This window comes from Delphinus delphis, chromosome X (assembly GCF_949987515.2).
Source record: "Delphinus delphis chromosome X, mDelDel1.2, whole genome shotgun sequence".
Lineage (NCBI taxonomy): Eukaryota > Metazoa > Chordata > Mammalia > Artiodactyla > Delphinidae > Delphinus > Delphinus delphis.
Window position 1 is genome coordinate 108,224,719 of NC_082704.1, and position 23,989 is coordinate 108,248,707.

Below are 23,989 nucleotides of genomic sequence, written 5' to 3' on the forward strand. Positions count from 1 at the left end.
ATCTGATTGTAAATTTAACATGACTGTAAATTGTATATTAGAACGAGTTTGGAAACGCCAGCTTAGTAAATTGTATCTTCTCACAAACCATGTTCTCACAACCACATTTAATTCTCAAAAAAAGACCTAAAATGTTAATAAAATTGACTGTAGTTTTATTAGTAGATGACAACACAGTATTTGCAGACATGCCAATGTTGTCATGTAGCATTTAGATGGTAAAATGTCAGTACCATCATATCCAACAGAATGAAACATTAGGTATACTAAAGTGAAGAATAGTGAAAATTAATTAAAACACGGAATTTCAGTACTTTTATTTATTAAAGAATTTTAATATTAAGTATAGCTTGGAAACAAGAGACCTTAAATTATTGTTTTTGACTGACTGCACAACTAATTTAAAAACTGAATCAAAATACTTTGTGATTGGTATTAATTATCCCCATTTAGTGCTGGCCCTTTTCCATAATTTTTGTATTCCACAAGGCTGGAAATCATAATGCTTTTGGACAAAATGCATGATGGCACAAAGTTATAGTCTTCCACCTGCCAAGAATTTCAAATAGGAATTTGGAACATGAAATGGAGATACAGCCTCCAGAAATCTGAAAATAGACTTTAAAGGCAACTCATTCTCTTGCAAACTCTCTCTACTTTCTGAAAGAAACATTAATGAACTAACCAAGTGGAAACTGTAGAGACAGAGGTATTGGGGGAAGAAACACTCTCCCTCATCATCATCCAAGAAAAAAAAATCTTCCTCATTACATACATTTAAGAAAGCATAGAAGTTATCTCTAACTTTCTCTTTTAGAAATAAAGTATGAAATGCTTCGAAGTAACTTGAGATTTCCTGTGGCTTCTTACCAAAGAGCCTCACTTATTTTTTACTTACTAAAATAATCCTAGCTGCTATTTTATATTAGTTTCCTATTATGTGAGATAATGCTTATAAGATATTTAATGTAGAGTGTTTAATACAAATTAGTTATTGTTATTATTAACTAGAGTACAGTCTCTATAAGGCAATGATTTTCCAGAATGTGCTCAGAATTCTTAACTGAGAAAATATTCAAGGTGTTTCGTGAGAATTTACTTCACAGTTTACGTGCACTTAGGTTAGTCTTTAGCTAGAAGCTACGTAGAACAACATGATGGTTAGTTTTATACCTGGGAATATACGGTTCTGCAGGAGGAGGGGGAATGTAGAGATCCTGGAGGGCGGAACTGTCTCTTTTGGTGGGTGTACTGATGGTGCTGGAAGGCGTGGCAACGCTGCTTGTGGGACTTCTAGGTATAAGAGGCTGGTTAAAATGAAAAAGAAAATACATACGCACACAAACAACACACAAAACAACAACAACAATGACACATAGTTATCATTTTTAAATGATCTATTTCTACAAAGTTTTTGAACTTGGCTGAAATCAAGAAGCATGCTATTTAGCACATGGATATTCCTTTGAGTCTCCAAAAACAAAAAAATTTATCGCTTTAGAGCTTTTCACTTAGTTCCTAACTCACCTTATTGTACGGCATAACCGCGTAAAAGCTATTTATAAGGTAAATCTATCATGCAGTGTTTCATAATGGGGAGATTTATCTCACAGTCAGAAACATATTTAAATTTGCTTTGTTAGAATCCCACTTTTGAAAGAAAGATAATAGAGAGTAACTTCCCAAAAAATTAGTTCACTCACATCCTGACTGGTGTACAAGAAAGATAATTCATATCGTTTCCCAAAAAAGATACATTACACTCCTAAGTCAGTAGAATGTGACAGATTCTCAAAAAAGTTTACAAAAATGGAGTATGAAAGGCCAATACGAGAGAATATTTTCTAGGAAAATGTACTTTTTTCATAAATATAAACAATACTGTCTTCTCCAAGTCATTTTATGGTACATCTTCAAAAGTATGGTGATTAGTGTGACACAATCATTTCATTTTTCATAGGCACACACATTTACCATTGTTTGAAATAATTTTTAGTTGCATACCTATAGATCTCATTTTCATGCCTGTATTTATGTATTAAATAAGTTTTTTAAAAAATTAAGATTCTCTATATACTGAATTAAGCAATACATCAGGATGCATTAACTTACGAGCACTCCCAATTCTAAACGTCACAGCATTTGGAAATGATATTGTGGTTTGAGAAATTATTCTAAAGTGAAACTAAAATTCACAAATTTTCATGTTTATCTTACAGATCTTACTGCTTAGCTACATATACAATAACATATTAAAAAATAAGAACTTTAATGCAATCGCAAACAAAAATAATGATCACAAAATTAACTGTATCTTCACATGATAAGATGTTGCCATTTCAGCCAGTATGAAAACACTTTTTAGCATATCTATAATAGACCCATAGTTCTATTACTTTAACACGTATTGCTGGACACTCAAAAAATGGCATAGTACAACTATTTTATATTGTGACAATACTTTTGTACAGATAAACAAAATTTGTTCAAAAATCCAAGCATAAATACAATGTACAGTGTAGGTCACTGGGGTAGGCTACATAGTTTATGACTCAGTTCATGGTTTTTGACCTTCCTTTTTACACAGCTCACCTTAATAGCTTGAAATCACACATCCTGCCAAAATGACGGTTAAGTTTTAATCTATGTGAAATAGAAATTAAAGAAAGAGAGAGAGAAGGGAAAAATAATTGATAATTTATTTTGGGACTCTACAGTATTCTATCTTATATGATGTAAAAAAATAGTCAGGAAGTTTACATGTTGAGGAATTTTGATATATTTTGAAAGTACACAGTAAAGACTATTATGTTTAACTATGCTGATTTGGAATAGCATCCAGTTAAACTATGCGTGTCTTTTAGAAACAAAAATTTTGGCAATGGGAAATCCTGAAATTTATATAGGTAATCAGGAGTTACCTGTATAGATGAACACCATGAAGCCTGAGGAAATAAACAATTATATTCTTTCTAAGGATGTATTACATGCCTCTACAACAGACCTTTGAATGATAGGACCTTTTTTTTTTTAACTGGAGTAAAATTGCTTTACAATGTTGTGTTAGTTTCTGTTGTACATTGAAGTGAATCAGCTATATGTATACCTATATCCCCTCCTCCTTGGGCCTCCCTCCCACTCCCCCTCCATCCCACCCATCTAGGTCGTCACGGAGCACCGAGCTGAGCTCCCTGTACTATACAGCAGGTTCCCACTAGCTACCTATTTTACACATGGTAGTATATTTATGAGGTTTGATAGGACCTTTAGATCAAGTGTGATCTGTGATGTGACTCTGTTTATCATTGTTTCCTCTCTGTCAGGACATCTTGGTATTAAATACAAATGACATTAAAGAACAAGTCTAACCAAAATTTAATCATTATAGAAATGTAAAGAAAACATTCATTACACAGTACATTTCTTGCCAAAACTTTCTGTAACAGATGCACTGTGAGAGAAAAACTTATATTCAGTATGCTTTTAAAATGCTCTAATATGCTCTTATTTTAAAATATCCTAACACTACAAGTGAACTTAAAAACAAGTTCTAAAAACACAAGCATTAAAAAAAAATAATCTAACTAATTTTTATTCTCTTTCTTCTTTTCTAGGGTCACTACTTCTATTTTGAAGACTTCTCTCCTTTTATTTTACCACCTGTAGAACTAAAGGTAATTTCTCCTGGTTAGTACCTATCCCTGCCCTCCCCAAACAAAGAGGAAGGAAGGAAGGAAGGAAAAAAGGAAAAAAGGAGAAGTAGTAGTCAATGATTACAAGTATATTTTAAATACCTCTGAAGTGTGAGGTAAGGACCAACAAAATATTTTATTCTGTCTGGACTATTACCAGAATTGTCTGTTTAGGGTACTTGTTCCTTCCCCTTCCAGGAAGTTTAAATATTAGCCTTGTCAACTTCCTTCAAATTGATATTTTCTCTAGGTTTCTATTTTCAACACGGAGTTGCTATTAATGTCCTCAGTTAACACAGTTAGTTAAATTAGCAAAAATGTAGAAGAAAAAGACTCTTAGATAGGCTTAAACAGATAACAGGTTTGATTGTGCCAGCTGGTTCAATTAATTGAAGCGGTTGAAAAAAACAACTTCTTTCAGAGAAAGAAGAAATTAGTCAATCCTGTTGTTTAACTCTTACTGGCTAGTTATTTTATTAACTGGTAAATCACAGAAACCATTTAAACTGGTTTATCATGCAGATATCATCTGGCTAATCAAGTATGCCTGTACTAAGTAAAACACATAGTAAATACTAAATATATTCATTGTATTTTTGTCTACTAATTGTACTATTTTTGTCAAGCTAATCCAAGCTAAAAAGTAAACATTATTCTTGAGAATCTCATCTAAAAAAAGACATTAGGCAATGGAAAAATAAAATATGGTAAAATAGAAGCTTCATGGGAAAATGGAAATAGCTACTTAACCCCAAAGGAAATTTGTGATAATTTAAAATTATAATGTCTTAAAAATGTTCTAACTCTGGACAAGAATTGAAAGGGTACAAAATTAAATGACTAAAAGAATGAAGAAGGCATTAAAGAATATTAGAAAGACAGGCAAAATGTGACTAAATCAAGCACAGAATAAATGATGCTATTAGCTGAAATTATCAGTGAGAAATTCCTAGTTGTAACAAGTGCCATTAAAATTACACCTATTACTGATAACCAACAAGTACGTGAAAATACACAAAAAGTGACAAATACAGCCTCCCTCAAATCAAAAAAGTTCTCAGCGTTTAATTCAAAATTTAATAGACATATGCCTTAGTTTCAGAAAAAATACCTAAGTATGTAAGTATAATAGTGCAGAAGGATAGTTCTTCCTACGTTGGTAACATTTAGTTTTAATCATTTCTTCATAACATAGTATAAGAAAAGTAGTTACCGTTGTACTATAAAGAATTTCCAATATAAGGGAAAAAAATAGAATTAAAGGGTAATATTTTTTATTTTACCACTTTGCCTTTTGATTCTTTCGCTTAACTGGTAAAATCTGCACAGGAAGAGAATTAAGAGCTTTCATCGCTTATGGATAAAATACAAGGGTATTTTAAGACTGCATCTTCTTACTCAAGTAAGCATGAAGCTTCAGTATAACTCGATCCACTACGGTATGCAATCAAGTATGATATGGATCCATTTTGGATTCTATCCAAGAGGATTTATTTCCTGGAAAGACCTTGCCATAAAATTTATTTTTCATATCTAAATGGTCCTACTGACATAGAGTTTTCCTTCCAGATTCAATGAGGCTCCAACAGGGAGGACATATTTTGCACATATGTTGTTACTCTTCTAAAATAAATCTATGATAGATTTTGGGGGCACTGGCATGCATCTCTTAAAATATCCAAATCCTAAATAAAATGATCATATGCATCTCTTCAAATATACATTTATAACCTTAGGTCAATTAATGATAACTTACTACTGTGAACAGGACTCAGAAATTCATTAGGTTACGTACACATACATTTTTCATATTGTCCATTTAAACTATATAAATACCTTCAAATTGTATCCCACAATATGGTACGGCACAAATCTTCCTCTGAATCATGAGTGATGACTCACTATAGTGATAATATTCTACTCATCCAGTTTAAACATCATCAGGAGACTGTGATTATTATAAAATAAAATTTTCAGCTTTGGAAAGGGATCACTGAAATCTCACGTTAAATCCTCCGATGGCTCAGGTCTTTTCCTTGTGTCCCCGATTCTAACATCTCTAAGGTAACTGAGCACACCTGGAAGGTATTAATGTACCTCTGAAAACACTATGGTTTTAAAGACTATGAGAAAAGAACGTCTATACCTTAAAAACTACATCTGATATTAAAGGTTTTATTTGAAACAATTTACATTTTAACAACTCTTGGCAAGCATATCTTAATTTAGTTGTCCCTCTATCTGGTAAGTGACCCAGCTTTCACAGAGCTATATAAAGTCTTGAATGAAAACAATGACATAAAGACAGCCCCCATGTTAAAGATTAAAACGGTGCGTTACACATTATGTAGTTATCTCTAAAATTCACTAATGCAAATATCACAAAGAGTTTGCTTTGTCTTCCAGGGGGAAAATACTCATTGAAATATGAATGATTACATCAAGTATAAAACCTGGCCATTTATTTTATTCACTCTTGGGAATAAGCACAGACTCAAATGGATCACAATATCCCATTATTCTAGCACAGAATATTCACACAAGTCCTTATTCAGTTCAAACACGTTTTTATTATAATTCCCAATACAAGTACCAAAATATTGTTTTATGTTAGCAACTCTGAGTCATCTAAACAAATGCTCCAGAGAAAATGTATTCTGGATTTTGGGAGGCAAGAAGTTGCATACAAACTTGTAAATTTCTTGACCATGTAAAGAATGTTAGATCTAATTTGGAAAATTATTGGGCATAATTTTTCCTGGGTAAGCTTTTCTTAAGTAGTAAATTATGTGAAAAGAGCTTAAGCAAGAGAAACACTTGTATTCAAAATTCTCGCACTCAGTTTTTTCACAGCTTTTTCTAGAATCCAAGGTTATAAATACAAAAGATTTGAGTCTTCTTTTTTAAGCATGTAACCTTCCCTTTCCTATCAGACTACAAAGAAAACAAACATTTTTTCCAAGCATATATTTGATCAGGAAGCTATATCTATATAAGTTAAAAATAGATATATGGGCCTAAAAGTAAGTATGTAGTTACCCAATGTACAACTAATATAGACTTTAGAGTCACACTACAAAATGGCTTTTTCCAATTAATCATCAAAATTTGCACATTGTACTGAAACTACCATTAGTGTATTTATTGCTGTCCACTCTTATTGGCATAGTTGATACTGCAACATTAAAACTGCAATTTTTTCAATTTACAGTAAGCATTTTTAGGAAATTAAATTTTTCAATTTTTTCAATTTACAGTAAGCATTTTTAGGAAATTAACTAAAGAAATAGGAATTTTTTCAATTTACAGTAAGCATTTTTAGGAAATTAACTAAAGAAATAGGAAGCTAAAGAACAAAGAAACTAAAAATAATTTTTCATCTTAGGTGATTATTTGTAGTCAGTGTTAACATTTTGAAAGCATGTGGTTGAAAAACACAAATGTGATTTAGATCCTTTAATTAATTTGCTTAAACACTGGTGAACAAAAATGTAATGTGACAATTGCTTGCAGCTATTTACTAATTTGAGCATGTAAAACATATAATTGTTTCTGCCTCCCAGTCAGCACATTACATTTTTAGTTAAAACTTATTTTCTTCTCGTGTCATATCTAATATTACTTGTCTTCCTCTTCAAAACATGCTTTTAAAACAAAACTCTCAGAAACATATAAACTTTGCTACCAATGTTTTTTTCAGTCACCCCAACCTATAACTTTGATATTAAAATAAATTTTATTATTGCTTACGTTTTTTATTTTTACAGAATGACTTTAACCATTCATATCTATATGTATTTGAAATGTAACAATCAATTAATGTTCTTCAGTCATTACACCAGTTGAAAGACAAAATAGACTCCTATAACTATTTGCTTTCCATTTCTTTTTCTGCTCAAATTTATTTAATTTAAATATCCTGTAAAAATGGCATCAAGGTAATGCTAAGCAATAAAATTTAAAGTGAAAAGCACAAAAACCACACAAGAAACTATCACATCGATTTAAGAGACTTATGGATTAGAACAGTTTAGGAGCAATTCTAATGATACAGCTTTATATCATTTTATACTAAAAATGTGTTTAATGAAACCTATATCAGTATATCGAATTCCAGCATTGATTTTAGTGATTATTTTTGAGATGCATTCTCACCAAAAAAAAAGCTGGGCTCCTAAATGTTTTTGAAAATTGTTGATTCCCAGTGATGATTTCAATCAACACTCTTGCCAGTGTCCGGCTAATTCTCCCATACATCTCTTGTAAGAAGAAAATGACACCACCCATGCAAGCTGGTGACCTATGCACACTAAATTTAAAACCACAAACATCAAAAAATATACACTGAGGTCTATCCATAATTCCCCAGGATTTGTGTCATCGAATTGGAAGAACTTGACCATAAGCAATCACCATGCTTACCAAAATCCAGGACATTAGTAGAGGGTGCTACTAAGGACATGTTTTAAAAACAGTTCTCAGAAAGCAAGGAATTGCTAGTTTGCTTTCTTAGAATAAAGATTCTACCTCAGGTAAAACATTACTATATATGAATGGGTGCCGATGACAACAGAATTCAAGTCCAGATTAAATCTGCTTGTAGTATTTGACTAAAGTAGCTTTAAGTCTTTCAGTTCTATTGCAAAATGTCTGAGAAGTCAGGAATTTAACAAAAGAGCTGCCAAATTTCATGAAATGTACTAATGAAATTGCTCTGTGAGCATGAAGTTGAATTGCATGCTTTTGCTTATTTGGCTATAATTCCATGAATGATTTTCAAAAGAAAATCCAAATTAAAATTTATCATTGCAGTTAATTAATAATAGAAGCTACTATTCGCTCTAGAACTTCCATTAAAACGTGATATTCCTCAAAAATCTTCTACTTTAGGGTAGATAAGGTTATGTTTTAGTTGTATAGGTACGAATTATTTCCTTATTAGTTTAAAAAATAATTATTCCTTTGTTAGAATGAAGTTGTTCTTTTTTTTAGAGGCATGTATTAGCATCTACCTCCCCATTATACAAACTTTGCCATATTTTATCTGAAAATGCTAAGGCTGGTATTGTATAAGAAAAAGATAAAATAGACATATTGAGGTTAAATAAATGCCACAGATTGCTTCTTTTTGTAAACTCTATTTTAAATAATTCTTAGTAGACTACTGGTATAGGCTATGAAAAAAGGAATAACCTAACGTCCAATTCCTCAGGTTCGGACACTGAAAATTTATATTTAGGTGAGTTAATGGGCATTTTAGCTCCAACGTATTCATACACATACCAGAAGCAGGAATACAGTAAGAATGGTACTTATGTCTGCACAGAGGACTGTTGCTACATTAAGCACTTATGTTTCACATCCCAGGTCCTTTCTTAGCCACTAGGAAAAATATGTGGCCTCAGGCAAAGTCACAAAGAATCCAGAACTGCCTGCAAGACCTTCTCATCCCACTATTTCTTTGATTTTTTCCCCTTCTGGAAGCGAACCCTCAAGTTTTGTCCATCTTTGGTTGTATACATCCTCTAAAAATTCTGACCACATAGTTTCCATTATGCTTCTGGTTTCTTTTTGCATTTTAGCACAAGCCAAAGCCTTAAGATCAAAAACGAACTCTGTAATGGTACAATTTCAGGTCTTCGAAATAGATTCCAGGGAGATTTGGTGCTGGTGGTGTGGTATGTTAGAGTACTTATCTAGTGCCCTTATTCCTAAGACTTTGTTTTACCACCACTTGAAAGTATTTAATCAAAACTAATACTCTTCCTTCTGCTCTGTAAAAAGTCAATTTTCAAAGAAGTTGAAAGCAGGGTCCTCCCCTGCCCTCACTAATAGTATTGTTTATCTATAAGGCGTTGAACTTGGACAATACATTTTAGGTGAACTAAATTCAGTTGAAATAACAAATTTACAAAAACATCAATACATCATAGAAGCACTTATGTCAATGCTGATTTTCTTTTTTTCTGATTTCAGCATTCCGAAAAAGTAAATTTACAAATATACTCAGAGTAACTGAATAGGCAATGAGGAATAAATATAAGTAGTGATCTGATGAGGCACATTTCTTGGCATTTAGGAATGAAACTAGAAACAGTGCCTTAAACATCTATTATAATTATAATTAAGGAATGATGTAGAGTAATTTAAAAAATTAAAGTCTTTGTTCTCTAGTTTTGAATACACACACCAAATGTATGTGTAGCAAAAAAAAAAATGCAGGTCTTTCAATTATTTCAGCATTTCCTATAAAAGTGATTCTTAACTAGATATTATCATTACCTTAATTCTCCAGTTTGTGCTTGTGGAAAGGAAACTAAAAGAGGACCAAATCACCAATTTATTTTCTAGAGATATTCCCTCAAATAGAGTTCACGGATCAACAAGAAACTAGTGTCTTTTTGGTGTTCACCATGAAACAGAAGGTACCAGAGAGAAGTTGTTAAATTTAACCACACATATAGAGAAGGAAACCTAATGGCTGAAAGGGGTCTCTTCTTCAGGGTTCCCACCTCTCGGACTCTGAAGAAGGATCTTTGGGGAAGACATGTCAATAGAAAACTACAGAGTGGAACAACAAAGCAACTTATAATGCAGCGAGAAAATAAAATGATGTGATGGGAAGGTCTGATCTGCTAATCTACGAATTAATGAGCCAAACACTGATCTCTCAACTTTAATGATCACCAAAAATCTTTGATAATAAACATATACTGCATTTCAAATGCATTTGGACATATTAATATAGTTTTAAAATATAGTTTTACGTATATTTGAAAAATAGAAAGATTCACATTAAAAATTTAAAGACCTTAATGTTAGTATATTTTATATGTTTTTATGTTACTAAGCATAATGCAACTTTGAGGCCAAGAAGTAGGAAAGTTTTAAACAATGAGAAATCATTATAATCTATAAGGCCATTCATATGTAATGAAGAATTTAGGATTTTAGGGAAAAAAATCTAAGAATGGTGTAAGTTACTAATATAGAACAACAATTTACATAGCAGTGATAACAATGGCATTTTCATTTATTGCTTTTCTTTTTAATCTGAACAACAGGCAATGTTCTATTTCAATGGGCAATTTTAATTTTTAAAAATTAACCTTCTATGGAAGGTGATGGTCTTCTATTTTAAAAGTGCAGGTCTTGTGAAGAACAAGAATTTCTTCTATGACATGTTTGAAGATTATAGCCTGACTGAAATGGAAGAAAATGTATTACTTCCTTATCTTTATCAATCAGAATAATATTTTTATAACTTCCTAGATACCTCTGGTTCTTAATGAATGTAATTTACTGACATCCAGAGTAATTTTGGAGTGATGTTTCACATTGAAGAAAAATGCAGAAATTCTAACGCATCAATTTCCCTATTTTTGCCTCCGTACATGGTAGAAAAGAGAAAAATGATCAGTCAGGAAGAATGTAATAGGTACATTTTAATTACTATCAAAAGTTTCTTTACCTACTGTTTATAAACAACTATTTTTTATCTCATGACCTGTTTTTAAAAAATTCTATAAACTATCATCTAGTTTCCTCAAGAATTATATGTGGGTAAAACTTTTAAATAGAAGATTGTATCACAAAGTGAAACCTCTCACTTTCATTTCTATCCACATTTTGGCTTCAAAGAACTTGTGGTTTTTGGGAATTATGCTTTAAATGTTTACAAATTAAGGCAGAGTTCTCTATCATTTGGGTTTTAATTATAGTAACTTTGAGATTTCATCACAATTAAGCCTATTAGGATAAGCTGTGAAGAGATCATTTCATAAACAAATTTTCAAAAGCATACAAGATTAATCCATATGCTGCTGAGATGAGGCACAATAAAGAAGCATTACTGAGATAATCTATGGCTAAAATGATGGTGTATGACTTATGATTAAGCTTCATTACCTGCAGAGCAAGGGGCTTCCATCTCATATTTTTCAGTAAAGCTGGTGCTGAGGTAAGCATGCTCTGAGGTCGCTTTTTCAAAGTTAAGATAACACCACTCGGGTCCTCTCGTAGTGCATTCACCAAATTTTTCAACTGCCACCCCACCTGGTAACCAGCAAAATCATTACAATAAAATTGAGGTACAGTATTCAAAGATTTAATGTTCTCCCCCTTTAATAAGATTAGTAAGAAAAAAAAAGAAAATCACATAATTGGTGTACCATCCTATCAATTTTCAGGAGATATAAACTCAAGAAAGAAATTTTATTTTTGAGTTGATTAACCATGTTATTGCATTTAGAGTCCATACCATTATGAGATAACATAATGGACATTTACCAGTCTAAGCAGAGACTAAAATGGTATCCTACCAATGGAGTAATTTAGAATTTAAAGAAATTATGTCATCATTAATGCTGCACAAGGTCTAGATCCAAGCTTTGTTCACAAGTAACAATTTAAAAATCCGCATGCCTGAAACAAGGATTTGGCAATGTCCTGAGCTTAAGAACTACACCACATGCTTTCTCATCACCATCTTTTAGAGATAAGTGTCCCTAAGTTAGACTGACATTATACTACCAGTAGCTGGTAGTGACACACCAAGGAAACATTCTGAGCGGGGAAGACAGCATCAATAAAATAAACCTTTAACCACGATATAAAGATAGAATAAGAAACGACAAGGTAATGCTACTCTAATGCAGCAGCTATTGGAAATGTGTTCCAAAAGACCCTATAAACTTAAAATATAATGTGCTAAATTTAATGAAGCCATTTTATTTGAATATCACCTCAAAACATATTGTATAATTAAACAGAAGTACTTGATAAATGTCCTGAAACCTGGCTCTACTGTTATCCATGTTAAATTACTTATCATCCTTTTAAATTTTTGAACACAGAATAATTTTTGTTACTTTGCTTTTAAGACATGCTGGTTATGCAGTTATCTGAAATCCTAGAAGTATGCTTTAAAGAAACACATTAAAAATATCTATTATTCCAAGGTTTAAAAAATACACTTCACATTTAAAAGAGAGAATAACCTTTTATTCCAACACTAATGGATTAGAATTTTCCAGGGTGTTTTATACAAATACATTGGGTCAAAATTTATCCTGGATTGCAAGCAGGACTTAGCAAATGGTCTGAACAGTGATCTAGTTTCTTCCTAGGTACCTAATGAAAGGGAATGGGTGCCTTTGCCTATTATTCATCATGTTTTTGCCTGGAAAATAAGGCTCAAACTGTAAAGAATGAGCACTTGCATCAAAAGAAGCACAGATCCCAGAGACTATGATGAAGAGGTACTCTGGACCACAGCCACTGTAGGATAATGGGAGACTTTAGTTTATATGAGTGACCATTCATTTAAACTATAACCTCTACTATAGCTGAACTGAGTGATGGTGAAGAGAAAGAGTTAGGACAAAAAAGAAGCAAGACATTATAATACTTAAAACCTCAGGGGTCTCAGATATGAATCAAAATGATCATTATGATACTTGCCTACCACGAATAAGAGGCTGCCAGTTTTTTCAAAAATCACATTAATGTGGATCAGCTACAGTAATGGAACTGGTCAAATGTCTCCCATTCTATATAAGTGGAGATTATTATGTCCCCAAAGGTACATTACTTTGATTCTGATTCTTCTGATAGCTACGTAGTATCCCTACAGCCATTTCTATGAGCCAAGCGTCAAAGCAAAGTTAGTTCAAATCCAAGTATTCATTTTGCTCGCCAAAAAATATGCGAGCAGATTTCTGAGTTCCAGGTTTGGAGGGAGAAAACACAGTGTTTATACAAAGAGTATAACCACTTTTTATCATTTACTTTATTTACTCAAATAATTGCTAACTATACTAAAGCACTCAATATGATGACTGTACCCTTCTTTCAGCCTATCTACTCTTGACAACGAATTACACATTGATTTCTACCCACCAATTTCTTTCCATTTTCTTGTATGACATAATCATTGTGACTAGTTGAAAATTTTAGGGCTAGATGGTGTTTTCCAGTGTAACGTTCAGTGTAATTTGATTCATCCTGGTTTTTCACAGTTTCGCTATGCTCTTTTTGAATACACAATTCCAAAAACCAGAATTGTTTCTCCACGAGAAAGTGAAATTGTTTTTTGATGAGAAAGTAATAATTCGGTTACTCTTAAATTTTATAGCTGAATGTTACTTAATGGCAGAAAATTATATAACTCTACTACTTTTTCATCAGCCTTCCCACACTCACTAACATAAGATTAGCAATATCTTTTAAAAAGTGACCCATATGAAGTATTTAACTTTGACTCCCAAATTCTACTTTCACTGCCAAAAGAAAATGATTGGATAAGAGCCCAGAGATAAATGTGCAACATGTGTGTTGCAGTACTGTTCAAACCAATGAAAAACTGTACATTATGTAAATTCCCATTAGCATGGGGTATAAAAATTGTGTAGAAAAAAGTTTAAAAATAGCTAATGTACTTCAATTCTACTTTTATAAAAAAATTTTATATAAATATAGAAAACACAGAAAGCTATACAACACCATTAACAATGGTTACATTAAAGGGGAGTACAGACTACAATATATATTTTCTTCTTTATTCTTTTATTTCCTGAACTTTTGGCAATAAACATGTTATTTTTATAAACAATAAAATCAATAAAATAAATGGACCTAGTGTATGAATAGTAATATTCCAGTCAGAAAATCGTGAATTTTATGAAGTATCTAGGTAGGACTGTTTGTTATGGATGGAAAATTCCCACAAAAAAGAACAAAACCAGAAAGATAACACTATTTAAAACAGTAAAAGGTGGTGATGGGGAAATGACATCTGCTCTGTGCATTATACTTTTATATGATTATCAAAAGAAAAACAAAATTATTATTCAACTGTGCACAGTAAGTCAAGAACTACATTATCTGTTGTTTTTTTTATTCAATGAACGATTTCAGTAGATACCTCACTTAAGTGTTAACTCAGGTTCATGTGGAAATTATTGAATAGGAATGAAGCTGGCTGAGTAATTCCGAGCCTATGTGTAACATTTTCCTTAATAACAGGTAGGTTTTAGCTATATCAGTCCCATCCCAGTACTTGTATACATATAAACAGCAACCAGACAACATGCCTCTCATGCGAATAATCCTTTTTTCCTTAGTCCTTTCTCAAGCTCCCTGACTTGGATCATTTCTTCATTACTTTCTATCTTTTCTACTGCATATTATTCTTAACAACTGTCCCCATTTATTGGGTTGTACCATGTTCTATTCAAGGGCAAATATGGAATGGTCTTAGAGCTCCAGGAAAAATAATTCTCAGCTCTGGTTCTGTGACACCTTCACATATCTTCGAACATATAATTAAGTGTAATGAACTACTGAAATAAATTTATTTCTCTTTAACTGTTATTAAGATATTTATGGTTGACAGATTATAGGGGGACATGAGTAGATGGTATGATGAAATGAGGCAGGTATACAGGTTACAACTTCAAGAAATTTGGGAGCCCCGTGTTCGGAGCTAAATGTAACAGTACATACACGTCAAAATAGATAAAATATATCAATGCGTGTTAATCATTTTTCAAGATTAGTTTTCCATTTCGTCATTTGAGTTTCTGGCTATGATTTTAAAGTATTAAGTGTGATAGACCTGAATTAAAAGCCATGTGAAGATACAACAGTAATATGAAAAATGATTGTAAAGTATTCTTTACATGGGGTGCAATGAAAGTCTTTCTGTACAAGGAGATACAGGGAGCTTTGAAAGAAGGAAGAAGGGAGGCTAATGGGATCCTAACATAGGAAGGAATTAAATAAGGTACAAAACTTTAAGAGATAATGGGTTTGGGATACATATGAAGAAAAACATTTTAATAATCAAAGACATCCAAAAAGGAATTGGCTGACTTGTGGAAAAGTGAACTCAACACCAAAAGAGACATTTAAATATTCTTGCACAGGCTAAAGGATTAGATTAGACTTCCAAAACCACAATACATTACAACTCTAATACGCAGAATGGGTAGGAAAGTGCAAATAGATGACAACAGATGAGCTTTAGTAAAAGGATGTGGTCCTGGCACATCTCTGATTACTTGTCCTCCATCTTTTCTTCCTCCTTACAACCAATAAATGCAGGTATTTCCTCTAGGCTAAGTGTTCTACCCCTAATATTTCATGCTGTCTTCTCACAATAATTTCTTCTCTTCCCAGAGCTTCCACTAACAACTTGCTGCATGAATCCCAAATCTTTCTAACCATCCCTGCTCCCTATCAAGAACTCGTGACATATTTCCAACAGTTCAGTTCATCCATACTAATAGCTACTGAATAATCAAGCACCAGTAATTCACTAAGCTAGATTCTTCCTACCTATATTAAATTCCTTTCACTTATATTTTCATTCTTATGACAGCCCTAGGAAGTAAACAATTAAACCCATTTTACATGTGAAGAAACTGAAGCAAAAAGAGATTAAGTTTTCTTGGCCAAGATTACAAACATAGTAGTAGTGGTAGTTCAAACGAATGCAACACTTTAAAAACCAAACTTAGCTCCCTGTTCTCATTCAACAGCAATAACAAAAAGTTCCCTATCATCCTCTCAAGTTTTGAGTATGGAGTCACCTTTGACAGTTCCCCCTCTTTTTAATCCACATGTATCCTAAAGAATAGATTCTAGCAATTAATACTTCCTCTCACTGCCTTACTTCTGGCTTGGATACCTGACTGTTAGATTTAAAACAGAGTCCTACCGGCTCTTTCTACTCTGATCTTTTGCAGCTCCAAAATACTGCTACAGTATAGAAGTGTTCTTCCCCTCAAAACCTTTGAAAAGCTCTCCAAAGGCCTAACTAAAGAATCAATTCATCAAATAGGTCCTTTGCCAATATGGCCATAGCTGTCTCATATTATTTTTCTTTAATGTGGTTCTGAAACTTCAGAGTGTGTTAGAATCTCCTGGAAACCCCAGAGTTTTTGATCCAGTAGGTCTGAGGTGGGGCCCTAGAATTTACATTTTTTTCCCACAAGTTCCCAAATGATGCTGATGCTACAGGTCTGGGAACCACATTTTAAGAACAGCTATACTAGACAACGACTGTCTTGAAGGCAGTGACTTGCTCATGTCTAGAATATTTTAATATGTTTTTAAGATTAGATATTATAACTTATAGAATCACTAAGTATTTATTACGTGCCATGTACTATGGATACAATGGTACTTGCAGTGCAACCTGTGACTCATTAAAAAGCATAATGGGGCTTCCCTGGTGGCGCAGTGGTTGAGAGTCCGCCTGTCAATGCAGGGGACACGGGTTCGTGCCCCGGTCCCAGAAGATCCCACGTGCTGCAGAGCGGCTAGGCCCGTGAGCCATGGCCGCTGAGCCTGCGCGTCCGGAGCCTGTGCTCCGCAACGGGAGAGGCCACAACGGTGAGAGGCCCGCGTATCAAAAAAAAAAAAGAAAAAAAAAAGCATAATGAACAGGCAAGAGATGAGCAGGTCAATGAACATTTACAATAAATTAAGAGAAGTACGTCAATAGAATGGATACAGGGTGAAATGGGAGCCTCCCAAAGGGGCATCTAACCCATTCTTGAGGGTTCAGGGAAGGTTTCCTATTAGTCTAAGCTGAATTTCTTAGGAATTGGACACGTGAAGGTGATCTGGAGGTTGAGGGAGTGAAGAAAGCCGTGAGACAAGGTAAAACCAGTTTGAGCAACTTTCGGTAGTTCAGTATGGGTGGAAGAGTTGGTGAAGTTAGTATTATGTTCCCCTCGAACACTGTGCTTTTCTCCCTAGCTATATCCTTGCAAAAGCGTTCTTCCTTCTATTTGCAATTTTTCTCCCACCTATAAAATCTTACGTATCCATAATGGCACTTATTAAATGCAGTACCATCATAAAGCCTCTTACAGCTAGAACCTTATTTTCCTCATGTGATCTCATGGTACACTGTTTGTATCTCTCCAGTGGCATTTTTTTCATGCACTGCCTCTTATTAAAGTTACCTATTTTTCCTTACCCCCCCTTCATCTACCCTCACAAAACTTTTTGAGGGCTTTTTTTTTTAGGATAAAAACTGAGTCTTATTTGTCTGGATATACCTGCAATCAATGCCTTACAAATGGCAGAGACTTAATCAGTGTTTGTTGATAACTCAACTAGTGAAACGATATGGTGACATGAGAATGTAAATGTTTCAGAGACAATAAAGTGCCTTAAAACTCCAAAGGGAGTTTAGTTTTGTATGTAAAACCAAGATGTAGTTTTAAATTTTTCTCTAAATGTAATATACTTGATACTAAAGCTATAATAGACATTGTTTCCCTCAAATTACCAAATAAACTTTCTTATAAATGAACATTTGAAAAGAAACCAGTATTTATATCCTGGATACTTCAGACCTAAAGTCATAGTGATTTATGACAAGGAATATAACCGTGGATATAGTTGCTATTTGTCATAGAAAGATTCTGCTTTATTATTTTATAAACACTGTTAGGAAAGTTTTCTTTTAGAAAAATATTTTGTAGTGGTTGTACATAGTCCAAGTTTCTCTTTCTCAATATTTTAAGAGAATATTTCATTCACATTAAGTTCATGGATTGGAATGAACTTTAAAAACCCACTTATACATCTTACACAAAATATGCCTTATTATTAAAGATGACCTGCTTTTCACATACGCCGAACTACTAATATTACCTTCCTGATTGTCCAGGTAGCAAAAGTCAGTGTCCCTAAACAATGGCAAGTCTTACTAGTTAAATGTAATCCCCAACCTGGACATTGAAATGCATTTTATATACAACACAAATAGGATTAAAATTGTCCAAGACAGTTTTTAAGGTATCCCAAGAGTTAAAAGCCAGAGGCTCTGCTTTCTTGTAGATGGGGCTTGTAATTGCTTTGATCAGGCTGAAGAGGATACCAGGGGTTCTTGGGTTAACACAACATAAGTGGGCAGGTCCTTGGACAATGGGTTGCCCAGATTAGATGCACAAAAGACTTTGGGGTTGGTGCTGAAGAGGTGATACTCTTCCTTTCCTCTTTGTACATAGAGGGAAGAAGTTGTCTCTGACCCCTTTAGGACTTTCTCTAGCCTATCTGATTTTGAAACAATAGCTGGTGAATTATTTGACCAACATACGAAAAGAATCTCTACTCTATGGTCCCAAGTAGGCAAAGTTAAAAAACAAAGGTAAGAATGTAAGCCTATCAATTTAGACCTTTACCTTTGTCACAACTGTATTTGGAGTTACAAGAAAACATCTCTACACATACAAGCAGGAAGATAGGACATTCTTAAAAGATTTTCAAAGTTATTATCCTTCAGAAGACAAAGTAACAGATCCATTCATTAACAATTACACATGCTCCTGTGTATACACTGGCTCTTACTAACAGTTTGTAATGTATAAATGATACCTCTTCACAAAGGAAATTTCAGAGACTTGAAGTGTGCCTATATGAATGTCTGATGATATGTCACACTATACCCAAACGTTCTTCTCTTTTTAAAAGCACTGAAGAGACTTAATCCAATATACAACACATCACCCTGAGACTAATGACACTGTTTCTGCCAAATTTTTTGGTGCTGAGATATTTATCATAGTGATCTGTTCCCCTGCATTACTAAAACATTTTAAAACATTTCAGAAGTAATGAATTTTGATACACAATATCTTTCAAAGATCCTAGAACTACTAAATTTGAGTACCAATCTACAAACTTCACCTTCACCTAAATTTATTTTTTTCACATAATACTAATGATAAAGTCTTACAATATTAAACTATAGTATATTTGGAGATATCCTAATTTTGCTCTTCCACAATCATTCATTTACTGAATAGAAACAGAGAATTACCTACGGTTCAAATATAAAGAAATATAAGCTGAAAGGTATGCATTTGGTTAAGTAACTAAATGCAAAAAAAAAAGTGACCTTAAATTGCAACATGGAGTAATTTAAATAGGTATTTCAGAGTATTCAGAAATGACCCAAGGTGTTATCTATTTTAAATAAAACCTTAGTACTGATATTTTTTACAAACGTGATTAGAAGAGACAATCTTGGGAGAACATGAAAGGAACAAACATTCGAAAAGAAGGAATATGGGAATTAAAAAGTTTTATTTTCATTAGAGGAAAAACTCCACAATTTTATGTCTTTATTCACTGAGCCACTCTTCACCTCACAGTCTCCTTAACTTTAAAAGGCACTTGTCCAGTGAAATAAGACTGCATACATCAAAGCATTTGTTTTTTATGTGGCTTAATTTTACTGTAAAAGTTGGACCGTGTTGAGCTGCTCACAATTTGAATTTACACATATGTTTTGGTAGTTAATATTTTCATGTGCGTTTCACAGACAGTCACATATATAATGTGTGTGTGTGTGTGTGTGTGTGTGTCTGTGTCTGTGTGTTATATTTAAAGAGAAAGCATAGAGAACACAGTTTCTCACTTCTGAAGATGGACAGGGAGTCCAAGAGAGAAAGCCAACTTGGAGACTACAAGAAGCTAGTACTTTGTTTCTCACCTATTGTACACCATCTTCCAGGAGTCCTTCTCTGTAACCAAGAAGTTCTGAGGGTTAAATCAGAATTTCTTGATTGGCTCATGAGAAAGTTCATGGGAGGAAGAAAATAAGAATCATAATTTTTTCCATTAAGTTCTACAAATCACCCACAATGTTTTCACCAAAGGTGATACATTTCCATAACCTATTACTTGCATTATCTCCTGTTACCTAACACTTATATTAACTGCAGCCTTTGTATTACTGGTATCTCTGCTTCTGTGGCAAGCTGATTTAAAAACTATGGGTATAGTTTAGAATCTTGAACCCCCTTCTTCCAGCTCAGTACACTATTTGGTAATATTTTGGCCTCTGAAGAGCAAAATTTTATTTGGGGGGCTTCATGGTTTACATTCGTATATGCTATAGAAAACTAAATTGAAGCTCATTTTATTTTTATTTCATTATCATTCATGGTATTCTTTAACTTCTCCAAAACATAAAATTGAGTGAGTCTGAGAGACTCTGCTAGGGAGACATGGAGAAGGAAGAAAATCACATCACAGTGAAAGACTGTGGGGATGAATCTTTGGTCATATCACAGAACCTCATTCCCCCCAAAATCAGTAAGCTATTTTAAAAGAACCACAATAATACAGGTTTTTAACTAAAATTTTTATAAACATATTTGCATAGGTTAAATTTTAACACCATTTTGTATTTGCATATGTATGGAAATTATTACATTTCAGCCATTCCTTCCTATGTTTCATTTCTGTTCTCCTTGCAAAGACATTGGAAATACGTGTATTTTAAAATAAAAAGTCTTAGTCACCAAAGCTAAGGGATGAAACAAAGCATTGTTATCTAAAAATCTATAGATCCTATTTATAAGAATTCTGAGAAGAATAAAAAAAAGTCTATACTTATGAAAAAATTCAGCTTAAATTTAATTTAGGAATCTAAACGAAAAACATAATTAAAAGGAACCAAAGCCCTAGTATTCAAAAAGTAACATGTTTAAAAATCTACAGCTTTTCTATGAATAATTTTTATAATGTCATTTACTGGTAGACATTTAACAGATATGTGTATTTGAAAATACTAGCAAATATTGCAATAGATGACTATATTTATCAAAACAAAACCAAAGAATGTGTATATATGCATTTATAAAGCTAAATAAACAGCATTCTACATCTTTATTAATAAAACGTTTTAGTTTAAGAACTTCCATAATGGTTATAAATACTTTCACTATAGAAGTTATCTTTAGAAATCATTTTATCAGAAATGCAACAACTCAGACAAAAAAGGTAACTCAGTGTCAGCTCTAAATGGGGCCACAGGGAACTCTCTCTGCCATTTGTCTCAATTTTAAATTCCCCTTATTGCCCAGTATTAGAGTAATAAGATGAAAGGGAATGTGAAAGTGATCAGTGGTTACATTACCTAAAATTTCAGCCACCAAGCTGATCAGAATATTAATTTAGTGGATGAAACTTATATTTAAATCCTAGGGCTAAATAACCTGAAAAGAATATGAGACTTTTTAATTATCTCTTGAATTTCCTACTTTATGATGTTCTAATGTGTTTCCCTTTCATGCAATAATTTTTTATCTTCATTAGGCAGTTAACTGTTATCTACTAATGGCCCACCCCTACTACAGACAGAAAGTAAATCAGGGAATTGTGACTGGCCAACTTTTGCCTTTCTGATAGATGTAGGAAAAGGGATATAGTTATTGACACTGATATGCAAATGAGTTGCCCACTTAATAAGCCAGAGTTGGTAAGAACATCAGCCAACAGATACATTTGAAACATACAAAATAATCACTTAATATGGAAACCTTCTAAAATTCCATGTAAAATAACTAAACCATATTAACTGTACGTTGACACTGAAAGATGTTTCTAATAATAAAAATAAATTAGCGTTAATCATGTTTAAAACCAATTAGTCTTTTCCTGGTGAAGCTAGTAAGAACTGCATAAATAAGAAAGAAATCAGGATGCAGAGATCTGCAGAAAAAATAAATTGGTTCACAGGAAGTTACCAATATTAAGGTATCATACAACTTATCTCCTTTATATAAAGACTTAAGATAATTTTAGTTTGATGACAGAAAAATCATAAAATATACTGGATAATAAAGTAATGAATTGATTTCTCTAGGGAAAATAAAATATATGACATATCAATATGTGGCAATTCAAAACCAATTTCCACACATCTCATCAAATCCATGATATTCAAGGTAAAATAAAAGAAAAAAAATCTACCACCATCTCATAAATGACATACTACATAAGGTAGAACCTGAAATAAAATATTACTATGAGTAACTGAAAACTATGATGCATTATTTCTTTCAATTTTTGTTAAGTGTCTCTTCATGATATTTCTCCCTTCCAAAAGAGAACAATTCATGTGCTCTGTTTTAGAATACCAATTTCTTAGAATCCTAACAGAGTTATTTTAGGATATTATCATAACCATTTATTAAGCAATATGTTAAACACCATGCTAACATATTTAATCTCTGTATTCCAGCAACATCTTGTGTTTACAGGAATAAGAAAGGAGGTGCACCGCAAATACTGCCATTTGAGGTCTCAGTTTTCAATATTTTGGTTATAAGGAATTATAAGATAAATACTTTCTCTTTTGAGAAAGGAGAACAGAAGAAAATAGGCAAGAATTTTAAAAAAAACGTGAAAGAGGTGAAGAATGGAGGAGAAATAGTCAAGTGAGAAGAGATGAGGATGGTAAAGGAAAGGAGAAGAAAACTGAATTAGAAGAAAAACCTAAAAAAATAAAGACAACAATTAAACAAATTAAAAAAGAGAGAGAAAAAGCACATCAGTGTTAGCCAATACTGTGGTACTGATTCCACTCAATGAGCCACTCCTTCCTTCCTGCTGAAGTCCAGGGGCAGGGCGGTAGGGTGAGAGGGAGGGAAAGGGAGAGCTGGGTTTTAATGGGTCACCACACTCTCCATCCATTCTGATTACGTTGGTTTCCCTTTCAAACAATACTTGCCTGTTGTTCTGGGGTTGAAGGAACAAGAGGGTGAAGAAAGAGTAAAAAATGAGAGACTAGAGTGAGAATAAGAGAGAATAAGGGAGATGCCATTGAGAGTTACATAAATGAAGTTAGAATGACCTTTTGAGATAACTCAATAGTCCTTTAACTTGTTCCCTTCTCCCCACCCCCTCTGCCATCACCTGCATTCTTGTTCAGCAACCATTTACCATTTGGGGGTAACAAAACACACTAGTTTACAGTGTTCATCTTCCATCTCTCACTGATCAATGTCTAACACCCTATTTGTTGTAGTCTATATTCTTCTTGACTATCCCAACCCAGTTATTTCCCAGTAGGATTTATAGCCCCATCTATTGAACCATTTCTTGCCATAATGTAGTCACCAGGTTCCAGAAGACCTTCCAAAATAATAGTGAATATGTTTTAGTATATACACAAAATAAAAGGAAAATTTTCCAAATGCTGGATTCAACCATCACATACCCCACTCTTTTCAACTGATATTCCTAAGAAGAAAATATCTGTTTTTAGTATGGATAGAATCTTTATAACACTTACACACCAAAAACAGCATTGACATGAAATTTTAACAGATTCATTAGGAATATGCCCAGATAGATTTAATAACTATAAGTAGTCTCATCAGCTAAAAAAAAAAAAGTGTTAAAAGTGCATCATGAGGGCAGAGCTGTTGGTTCAAACTATGCCGAGGTATCTCCCAGAGAGGAATGTAGTGGCAGATGAAGTG

At 33.2% G+C, this 23,989-nt stretch overlaps 1 protein-coding gene across 8 annotated transcripts in view; it reads right to left on the minus strand.

Annotated features, from left to right (window-relative positions):
* Window positions 1-23,989, minus strand: part of CNKSR2 (connector enhancer of kinase suppressor of Ras 2) — a 258,494-nt gene that overhangs the window by 107,937 nt on the left and 126,568 nt on the right. For 5 of the 8 annotated variants that reach the window (XM_060001666.1, XM_060001663.1, XM_060001662.1 and 2 more), the window contains 2 exons: window positions 11,601-11,747; window positions 1,174-1,307 (listed from right to left, as the gene is read on the minus strand). In XM_060001666.1, the coding sequence (XP_059857649.1) occupies window positions 1,174-1,307; window positions 11,601-11,747 (281 nt within the window). The remainder of the gene's footprint in view (window positions 1-1,173; window positions 1,308-11,600; window positions 11,748-23,989) is intronic. The other 3 variants (XM_060001667.1, XM_060001665.1, XM_060001664.1) reach the window with 1 other exon arrangement.